This window comes from Capsicum annuum, chromosome 9 (assembly GCF_002878395.1).
Source record: "Capsicum annuum cultivar UCD-10X-F1 chromosome 9, UCD10Xv1.1, whole genome shotgun sequence".
NCBI lineage: Eukaryota > Viridiplantae > Streptophyta > Magnoliopsida > Solanales > Solanaceae > Capsicum > Capsicum annuum.
The window spans coordinates 200,999,249-201,010,564 of NC_061119.1; the positions used below are offsets into that span (position 1 = coordinate 200,999,249).

An 11,316-nucleotide genomic window follows, 5' to 3' on the forward strand; every position below is an offset into this window, starting at 1 on the left:
ATTAGAGATGTGTACTCTTTTTCCTTCATTGGATTTTTTTTCACTGAGTTTTTTTAGTAAGATTTTAATAAGCCACATTATCCGTCAAATAGACATTCAAGGGAGAGTGTTATAAACGTATTGTCATATATAGTGAATGCCTATTTTTTAAAAAGTTTTAACACCCTAACTTTAGGACAAAGTTAGTTTTCCCCCATAAATAAAGGGATTTCTTTCATTGTTATTCACCCCTCAAGAAATTCCTCAAGAGAACAAGAAGTACTCTCTTTTCTCTCCAAAAAGTGCTCTCTTTTCTCTCCATTCTTTTTGTTGTTACTTTATATTTCATAACAGAAAGAAAGTAATTGTATGTTTACTTTGCCATTTCTCTCGTGTAAGAGGTAGCTGGCTGTATTTGATGGGATTAATTATGAAATAAAAATAATAATTATATTCTTGTTATTTCTTTCTTGTAATAAGTTGTTGATCGACTTTGATTAGACCAACTGTGGTATGAAAATGATAAATGTAGATATTGGCTAAGTGAACATATGACCTTAGTTGTTCTGATACTGTTTATTAAGGAGCAATCGTCAATCATCATTCCCAAATATATAATTGATAACAAGAGCACGACTATATTTCGTAATCAAACCTATCAAACGAGTACCATGATAGATCATGACTTCAACACGGGCCATCCTCTACTCATCAATTGGGTGTTGCGATAGACAGAATATTGGCGTTACCCAACAATAGCTTGAGGTCCTCCCATTATTTCTTCCATCTAATTTAGTTTTGGGTCTCTCTTGGCCCATCCAGTAGTACAAATATTCAACATACATACTATCTTCCTAAGTCCAAAGAAACCATCATTTCTTCCACAACACCCCCTCCTCAAAACCCAAAAAATAATAACAATAATAATAATCTAAATACTTTTTGGACCTTGACAACATTTTCTACATCACCTGCATGATTAATCTTGATTCTTGGTCATCTTCATTTCAAAAATGGTATTAGTCCTGCATTATTTGCTTTGTTGAAACCTCATTTGTGAGAGAACATAGAGAAACCTCTTGGCATGAACCTCCTTTTTGTCCATCCAAAATTTATCTATTCCTCTAGAATTGATTCTTTCTTATCATCCCACTTTTTCAACCTACTCTGAGCTGATTCCACCTGCAATCAAAGGCGAATGTAGGGTTTATGATCAATAGATTCAGAATGACTCTAATCTACACACAATTATAGTTTTATTATTCTTTTGGCACGACCCCCTTATGGGTTAAGCTGAAAACAAGTTCAGTTGAACCATTGAACCTACTCTAGATTCGCCTCAAATCTCAATTCATGTTACGGATGCTCGCACCATATTTTTGTATTCTAAGAGCCTGTTCATCTAAATTCATTGTTTTATATTGATAATAACTAGTAAAAAAGTAGAGATCCTTTTCAACATTGGTAATGATATATTAAGGATATCCTAACTATATTGAACTTCCGTATTTTTCTTTTTAAAACTGCTTTGATATGTGTTACTTGTGCCGAGGAACTTTTGGAAACAATCTCTCTACCTTCACGGGGTAGGGGAAGGTATCATACGTTCTACCCTCCTCATACTCCACCTATGGATTACACTATGTATGTTGTTAACTAACTTACATTTGAACTTAATTTCCTAGTTATACCAAGTACCAACGTATTCCAAAAAATGATCTATAATAGATAGGCAACAAGATGACTTTATAATAAACATAAGGAGTTATGTAACCAAATGGTAACAGCATATCCAATGTAATGTAATCCCACAAGTGGGGTTTAGAGAAGATGGTGTGTACGTAGCCTTACCCCTACTTTGTGAAGACTGAGAGGTTGTTTCCGATAGACCCTCTGCTTTTGTAACCAAATGATATTTTGAAAAAATGCTGTGTACTTCTAACAGGATGATTACAAGCACTAGACAAATTAAAGAGTTTTACCTCTTTATTCCAATCAGTTCGAGCAGTGATCCATATTAAAATGATTGTTTGCATCACAGTCCCTCCGAGCATTCCCGACCATATACCCTGTATGCACCAGAGCAATGTTGTAATTTTTTCTATAATGACAAGACTGGAACTAACGATTTGGTTGTGGAGAACATTAACGGAAATTGGTGAAATTACCTTAGCGCCAAGTTTGAAGTAAAAGCCGAGAAGAGCACCCAATGGAACTCCGACAACGTAATAGCAGCCTACATTGACATAGGCCACGAAGGTTTGCCATCCACAGCCAACGGCCACACCTTCAAGAATTATGTACATGAATTTCATCAGATATGTTAAAAATGGCAGTGTTTCTCAATCATGTTGTCAACAGGTGCTATGAATTTGAGACTCCAAGAAAGTATCCTTGAGAATAAAGCATGTTGTTCGTATTCAGACCTAATTACGGAGAAGCATTTAGATGACTATACTTGTGTAGTAGTACCACCATTGACAATTTCATTAGTTTCCTCTAACCAAAGAAGTTTACTCTCTTTCTTTAACGAAATCTTTTTCCTCTGCTTGTGCTTCCTTTTTCCTTTATCTCTTCAATTTGTTATTTTTGAATGGACGTTTGTTATTTGATGTATTCAAAGAATGATCAGTTGATTGCATTGCCTTTAGACCTTGTTCAGAATCGTCCGTTTGACAGTGTCCGACAATGTAGTAATACTATATTAGTATATGAAGGAGGGCATTTGCTGAGAAACTTGAGGGCCAAAGATTTAAATCTACAAATTTCATCACAGATCAATTCTGTTATGATATGTGCTACACTTCATTACATATGCAGGAAATCTGTCTCCTCCAGTCCGGGATAACTATTTCATCTCTAGTTCTCTACATCAAACTCAATATATATCGATCCTAAATCTGAGTCAAATTCAATATAGTACCTATGGTCTATAAGAAAAATTGATTTGTTCTCGGTGATAAAACTAGTTAGGAATTCAAAGAATTGTGTCTGACCATGCGACCAGAAGGTCAGGGGTTCGAGCTGTGGAAACAGCCTCTTGCAGAAATGCAGAGTAAGGCTGCGTACAATGGACCTTGTGATTCACCCCTTCCCCGGACCCCACACACAGCGGGAGCTTAGTGCACCGGCTTCCCTTTTCTTTTTGTCCATGGGAGAAGCGATTCATTAAGTGTATCACCGACAGCATAGTATCACTCCAGTTGCTCTCAAGTAAAACAAAGGGTCAAATTGTAAAGGAGGATGTTTAGTAAACTGCTTACCTGACAAGACAGGCTGAATTCCATTGAGTATGAGGGAAAACGCAAGCAATGGACAAAGATCCGAGACAGCTTCAGCCACAACTTCACCTTCAGTGAAGGCATAACTGATGAGATGACGCAATGCAAGAATGATGACTGCAGCAATGACTGAGAGAATGAAAGACCACGATGTAACCACGACAACAGAAAAAGCTGCTGATTTTGGATGTCTTGCTCCTAGTTCATTGCTCACTCTCACACTGTTCATCAGTATGTCGCATTAAAGTAAGTACGTAAAACATATGCGCCAGTTTGATGCCATTACTTCTTTACAAAAGAACAGCATTGATGAAAACACGATCATTTGCAGAAACAAAAAGATTATGTAACCAAAAGTTTATTTCAAAAATACAAACGAACAACAATATGGATAGCGTACACTTTACACTCTCCAGACCACACTTTATGGGAATACACTGGATCTGTTGTTGTTTCTATTGTTATACAAATGAACAACAATAAAAAATAAAGTTAAAACCAAAAACTGACCTTGCTGCTGCATTGAATCCAACTGATATCATGAAGACCCAACCAGAGATTGTCATGCTTGAGTTATTCCCCACCAAACACAAAAGGAAAAGGCAAAATGGTTAGCAATTGAAAATTTGTAACCTACAAATAATTAAACTTACCTCTAAGTAATGAAAGAACCATCCTATAAAGTACTACTTTTTCTATTATTCACTGATGTTCATTAGTAGGTTTAACTGATTTTACCAAGGACTCGTTTGGCCATAGATTTCCCAAGTAGTTTTTGGGAAAAAACTTAGGCAAATAATGTTTGGCCATACAATTTGCCATTATTTGGCAAATATTTCAAATTCCCAAATACCGGAAAAAACTAGTATTTGGGCCAAATTTCATTTGTTGTGAACTTTTGAAAGTGAAATTTGTTTCCCAAAATACTATAGTCAAACACATGGTGAAACTTCACCCAAAGCAATTAATTTATTTGGGAATCTATGGCCAAATGCTAGCTAAAAGAGCAGTTAATTTTGAATCGGACCCAGCGTATAGCAGGAGCTTTAGTTCATTGAACAACAATTAATTTTGAACAACATTTGTAAGTTGGATCCTATTTTCTTGTATACAATATTTTTTGAAGAGATAAGTTTTATACACCAACATGTAGACCTATGTTGCTCAAACTCTTCAAAAGTGTTGAGTGCATTTTTGGAGGATCCGACACAGGTGCGGTAATATTTTTGGATAGTTCAAATAATATAAATATAAACAACATTTACATATATAATCACATCACTTAAAAAATAATTATAGTCAACGTTGGTCGGTAACCTAGGATGAATGATAAGTAACTTGCTATAACAGTTTGATCACATTGACCATGTCAAAATATAGAAGGGCAACCCGGTGCGCATAGCTCGCAGGGTCCAGGAAAGGCCTCACCACAAGGGTGTGTAAGCAGTCTTACCTTGTATTTCTGTCATGTCAAAATATCATTTATTAATTATTATCGGTGTATAACTCAAATACTTTTTGAATAATATTGCAATCAAATAAAAAAATAGTACTAAAAAAATAGTAGACGGGGTAAAAAGGAAATGATGACACATAAAATGGGACGGGGAGCTAGTAGTACACAAATCTAGATGCTATGGCACTGTTTTTTCTAACATAAGTTTAATATTTATAAGCTGTAGTGTTAGTACTAAAGCAGACTTGCTTTTAGTACTGTTTCTCTATTGCTATATTAGAGTAGTTAATACATAAAAATGACCCTAAACTTGACATCAAATTATAACTTTGACCTTAAACTTTGATAGTGCACAAATAGGACTTTTAACTATTCAAAACCTGAACAAATATGACCTCCGATTTTGCAATCCCATGCGTGAGTCTCACTCGCGCCCATGTGGAAGATAATCCAATCACACGGTGCCACGTCGTTAAAAGGGCTGACTTGGAAAGAGGTCATATTTGTTCAGTTTTGAATAGTTAAAAGTCATATTTGTGCACTGTCAAAGTTTTATTTTTTGTGTTAAAACAACTCGTTTTCATTATTATTATTATTATAATAATAATTTTATTATTTATTTCTATAATAGCAGCACCTAACTTTTTTTTAATTTAAAAAAATTATTATTATTAGTTTTTATTTATTTATTTATTTCTATAGCAGCAGCACCTAACTTTTTTTTAATTAGAAAAAAAACAGCCACTAACAGGATCAAACCCGCACAGTAGGCTGAAGGAAACGCCCAAAAAGAGCAAATAACACCACTAGGCTATCTAAGTGTCTTATTTCATGTGGTTCAACATTAATATACATACACAAATATACATTTTCTATCTTATATATATACAACGTAATTTTTTTACCGAGGAGGTTCGGGTGAACCCCATGGCAACCACGTAGGTCCGCCCCTCGTTAATGTAATAACATTTTAATAATGTTAATTTAATAACATTTTAATTACTTTAATTTGATAACGTTAATTTAATATACTACTTCTATCCTTAATAACATTAATTTAATAATATTTTATTAAAACTATAATTTTTTTATTATTAGTATAGTTTCATCTTTAATTTAATATTTAAATAAATAATATTTAGATATATTATATAACTTAAATTCGTCCTCTGCTTTATAATATATATACATACCCGCTCGATTTTTTCATATGAGGCTAACCTGCCTAATTAATAAATCTTCAATATTGCTCTTTTTTCGCAATGACAAAAGAAATTAGATGTCATTTTCATTTTTGAGCCAAAAATAATAAAAAAATAATAATGAAGGATCATTTAAAGGTCATATTTTTGCAGTTTTGAATAGTTAAAAGTCATATTTGTGCACTGTCAAAGTTTAAGATCATATTTATGTATTATGCCCTTAGATTTTAAGCTGGACGCACTCAGTTTTGCGTGTTGAACACGCGTTTTGCCTCGTATGATTGGAGGTCATATTTGTGCAGTTTTGAACAGTTAAAGGTCATATTTGTGCACTGTCAAAGTTTAAGGTTAAAGTTATAATTTGGTATCAAGTTTAGGGTCATTTTTATGTATTGACTCGCTATATTATTATTCATTTTCCGCTTTGAAAAGAGAGAAATTAAACTATTAGAACAATTCTACATCCACAGAACATGACAAGTTATACAAGGGAATGTTTGCTTTAAAGGAAAAAAAAAAAATATATATATATATATATAACATTTAATCACTAAAAAGTGTTTGACTAAGCTTTTGGTGAAAAGCAATTAATTTCTAGTAATATAAGCTGTTTTTCAGCTTTTAACAGAAGCTAAAAAAAATGTATTTCATTTTTATGACAAGATTAACATATCAAAAAAATGTACCCGGTGTAAGACAAGATTACCATATCAAAATTCATATTTATCAAATTAATTAATATCAAATTCCTTGTTCATAAAATATTTTTTGAAAATATTGGTCAAACACAACCTATTAGTGAAAGAACTTTTCAAATAATTTAGCAAAAAACAAAACATATTCACCCAGCATTTTTTTTTCAAAAAGAAAATATAAAATGAACTTATTTTGGCAGGTTGGCCAAGTAGGTCTAACGTTTTTTCTGTGCAAACATAGAAAAAGTTTTTCTCCGTTGCTGTTTGGTTGAAGAAAAAAATGGATCCAAAAGTTATTTTTCTACTATTTGCAAACAGACACAGGCTGGTATTTTTTGTCCTAAGTGTCTCGTACAGGTGACCATTAGTTATTTTAAAAAATTAAATTATATATACTGACATTGTGAAAAAATAATTTATACAAATATCATTTAATATGTGACCAGAAGATCGTAGATTCTAATCGTGAAAACAGTTTAAAAATACAAGATAAAGCTACATTAAATAGATTTTTGTGATTTGTCCTTCATCGAACCTTATATATAGCAGAAGCTTAGTACACTGAACTACTTTTTTTCTAACGATAGATTGCTTATTATTTATTTTCGATTATCAAATTTAACAAAATTATTCATAATGGATTTTTAATATATTATTATGTAAGTATTTTTAATGTCAAATAAAGAAAAATAAAATGTCACATTAAGAAGGAAGATACGATAAAAGAGGATAAGCGCAATCAATCAGAATTTTAATTTGTAGACCGTAAAGATATGATAAATAGCGACAAGCAATTTATTGTGAAACTTGATACAAAAAAACAAAAAGTTTCGATTCATTGTACTTGAGCGAATTTATTCATAATGCATTGATTAAAAACAAAAGAACTTATCGTGAAACTTGATTAAAAAAAAAACATGTATTTTAACCAAATTAACTTACTTAATTTGGTTTAAAATTTCAAAAGATATTTTTATAGTATTTCTGATTTTCCCTTAACTCGATATCTTCTCAAACTAAAGACACCCCAATTATAACAATTTATTGTAAACCTAAGCTATCTTGTGGCCCAAAAATAACCACATTTCAACCTTAAAAAGTGTAGTCCGGTGAACTAAAACTCCTGCTATGTACGGAATTCAAATAAGTACGCAGCCAGACCACATTTCAGCTTTGTATTTAAAAATAATCACAGTACTGTGAAATTTGAAACCCGATGACAATGATTATTTTTCAAATACAAAGCCGAAAAGGGGCTTCATGAAATTTACCCAAAGTAATAGACAGAGGTATTTGGTCTTACCAAATAGAAAGGGCATCCAAAGCCAACTCAGGATTTTCAAGCAAACCAGCAAGCAAAACCACAATCTGAAAATACCATGTCTCCAAGCACAACATCACTGCTGAGGCTGCCGATAACTTGAAGAACTCCGGTAGGCCAGAAAATGCCCGTAAACTAAACCCTTTCCATGTCTGTTTACACTTTTCAGTTTTCACAATGTACACAAATTGTCCTATAACAATTATCCACCATGACATACTCAACACGAGCGATGCACCTAGTAGCCCTAGTCCGATCTTATATACCGCCACCCAGCTAAGTACCAAATGCAACACTAATGTAGCTGCGGAAATGTACGCGCTAGGTGCTACAATGCTCTGCGCTTGAAGGAACTTCTGGATTGGGAAATTGATAGCGTACGCAAATATCTGAGGGATCAAACCGTACACAAATACTGATGCTGCTGCTGCGATTCGCTCAGTTTGGCCTAAAAAGAGTAGAATTGGTTTGCAAAAAATGTATGCAACCGTAAGTAAAATTCCTGTTAAAGTTAACAGGACTGCTGATCTTTGAAGATAAACTCCTAACATGTCGTATTTCTTTGCTCCAAATGCTTGCCCACATAGTGTTTCTACTGCACTTCCCATGCCCAACTGTCATTTACAATACAAAAAAAAACATGCATGTTAATGAACATAAATCACAAAATACTATAATTTCTGAATTTGTTCGAACTCAGTAACTTTAGCATAAATCCTCTATTTGTACTAAGAAATTCATAAATTATAGTATATAAATGTGTGGTGTGAATGAATATAGGAAACTCATAAACTTCGGATCATGAATCCACCTATGTTTCTTCATGCTCAAAGGCCCAAAATTTGTTCCCTAGTACAATTTCACTCATATTTAGCGGGCATTTGGCCATAAAAATTGTGAGCATTTGATTAAAGTAATTTTTGTTTCAAAGTAAAAAATGATATTTGATGATTGGAGTTATTTTTCAATTTCTGTGAGTAATTTGGATTGAAAACAACTTTTTAGTATTTTTCAAATTTATGAACATTTCGTAATTCAACTTTCAGTTCAATTTCATAAAATTTTATGGCCAAACATGTTTTCCCAAGTTCAAACTCCGGAAAAGAAGTGAAACAATTCATGACCAAATTTTGAATTCACTAAATTTTGCACAAATCATATATTTCTACAAAGAAATTCACAGATTACATACAAATATATAATTGTCAATAGAATAAAGAAATTCATAATCTTTAAATCATGAATTCCTTCCTACTCAAAGAACCTATTTTCATCAACCGATATCAACTTCCTCTCCTTTTTTTTTATAACAATTCCAATTTCTCCACTCACACAATATATCAAATACATTATCTACAATAACAAAAACAACACTTACCATAAGCCCATAAGCAAAAACTTGAATCCCTGTATTTCCAAGTGATGCAGCAGCAAGCTCAAGGTTACCCAGATGACCGGAGAATATCTGAGTCGACATAGACATGAAATAATTAATCATGTAAACCATAACTGCCGGAGCAGCGAGGTAGAAGAGGAGCTTCATTTCGATCCATGTAGCTAACCGGAGTTTATTCCATAGAGTTATTTCAGGATTTACAAGAACACTTTCAAGCTCGTTGCTCGATTCGATATTGTGAGTTTCGGATAATTGAGGCGATAGAAATGGCTCGTAAATGTCGTCTACCAGAGAAGCCATTGATTCCGGCGACTGGAGAATGAAGAGAAAGATGGGAGAATCTTGTAATGTAGTAGTAATAGTGAGTATAGATACATATAGAGGAAACAAAACAAACAAACGTCAGTGCTTATGTAGATTATTACTGCCCGATTCCACGATAATTGAATTATTAAAATTTGACACACATATTAAAAATAAAAATATATATAAATTAATTATATTTTTTTATTTTTATCCTTTTTAAACTCTAAAAACTTAATAATAATCATACTAACTTTTCTTGAAACTCAAACTTGAAAATTTAATTAATGAGAAATAAAATTAAAAAAAAAATTTAATATCTATCTTGAAAAGTAACAAACTAATTATTTTGAACACTAAAAAATATTTCAATAATTGAATTATTATGAAATGAAAAAAATAAAAATTTTGAAACATATCAATAATAGTCTGGATCTTCAGTGGCGGAAATAGAATTTTTATGAATACAACTAAAATGTGAAAAGTGAACATAGAAAGAGTACAACTTTTTGTAGAATGAGGTCTGAGTGAACTATGTTGCTCCTACCCGACACTTCTGTTTGGATGTTTGTTTCGAACGATTTCATAATGTATGATATTATATGATATTGTGTTATATTGTATGGTTTTTAGGGATTATTTGATAGAGTGCATAAGTATAATCTAAAACATAATATATTTATAATGCTTACATAAGTAATGCAATCATTAGTCTATTTTATTGTCATGTCATTATGATGTTCCGATTAAAATCATCGAAATACCTTTGACAGAAGTATAAGATAGAACTACATATAATAAATTTTTATGATCCAATCTATTTCTGAATCTCGCACACAAAAAGAGCTTTAGTGCAATAAATTTTTGTTAGTATTTAAAAATATTGATTTGATTAATTTTGATTTTGTGTTGTATTGAGCTACTTATAGAAAAAAGTCTTCTCTATCAATAATTTTTTTCTATTTTCAAAGTTTAAACTTGGAAGTCGAGTTATTTTTTTCTATTTTCAAAGTTTAAACTTGGAAGTCGAGTTATTTTGAACAAGATGGATTCAAAATGTAATCTACGAGTTCACAAGAATATAAGAATTTTGATTCAAACTTACTTTGCGTATTCAATTTTTTTATAAAAATTTATAAGAATTTATATAAATTTAATTATTGATATTTGTTCAAACTAACTACAAAAATTTAAAAACTTTAAATTTTGATTTTTGTTTTTCCTGGATGGTCGAAGTATTCAATTTGGCTACATAAACAAATTCAAGTTTGGTGTCGTATCTCAATTGGTCCATTTTCTTTATGATTATCTATACCTTTTTGGATTCTACAAGTTAAAATAGTATAACCGAAATGTAAAGAGTGGTGAAGGTCATTAAAGAAATGCAACACCAATCGCCGTCATTACCTACCAACTATGCAGTTTATGTCAGTATTTTAATAATTGCTTAAATCCCAATTTATACACATAGCTTAAATTTGAAGAGGTAAAAAAAAAAAAAAAAATCTCATCATTTATATGCATAATTTTAAAATATTTTAAATTATTAATTTTTATAATTTATAATATTTTTATATAATTTTTAAATATGTAATTATTTTTCAAAAATATTAAATGTTATATCTCTAGAATCATGATTAAAAAAATTGACCTTTAGATATTATTTATGTCATATAAATTGCG

The 11,316-nt window shown here is 31.7% G+C and overlaps 1 protein-coding gene across 1 annotated transcript; it reads right to left on the minus strand.

Moving 5' to 3' along the window:
* Positions 1-562: 562 nt before the first annotated feature.
* Positions 563-10,287, minus strand: LOC107878233 (protein DETOXIFICATION 40). Its single transcript, XM_016725153.2, has 7 exons — positions 9,313-10,287; positions 7,917-8,548; positions 3,771-3,827; positions 3,243-3,481; positions 2,148-2,266; positions 1,962-2,048; positions 563-1,161 (listed from the first exon to the last, which is right to left on the minus strand). The coding sequence occupies exons 1-7, from the start codon at positions 9,628-9,630 to the stop codon at positions 1,096-1,098; spliced, it is 1,518 nt and encodes a 505-aa protein (XP_016580639.1). The 5' UTR covers positions 9,631-10,287; the 3' UTR covers positions 563-1,095.
* Positions 10,288-11,316: the final 1,029 nt, after the last annotated feature.

Excerpts from the sequence above, each read along its gene's own strand:
- LOC107878233 (XM_016725153.2), bottom strand. The coding sequence starts at position 9,630 with ATGGCTTCTCTGGTAGACGACATTTACGAGCCATTTCTATCGCCTCAA. Across the intron at positions 3,828-7,916 it reads TTGGATGCCCTTTCTATTTG|CATGACAATCTCTGGTTGGG; the intron begins GTAAGACCAAAT and ends GAATAACTCAAG. Across the intron at positions 3,482-3,770 it reads GGATTCAATGCAGCAGCAAG|TGTGAGAGTGAGCAATGAAC; the intron begins GTCAGTTTTTGG and ends ACTGATGAACAG.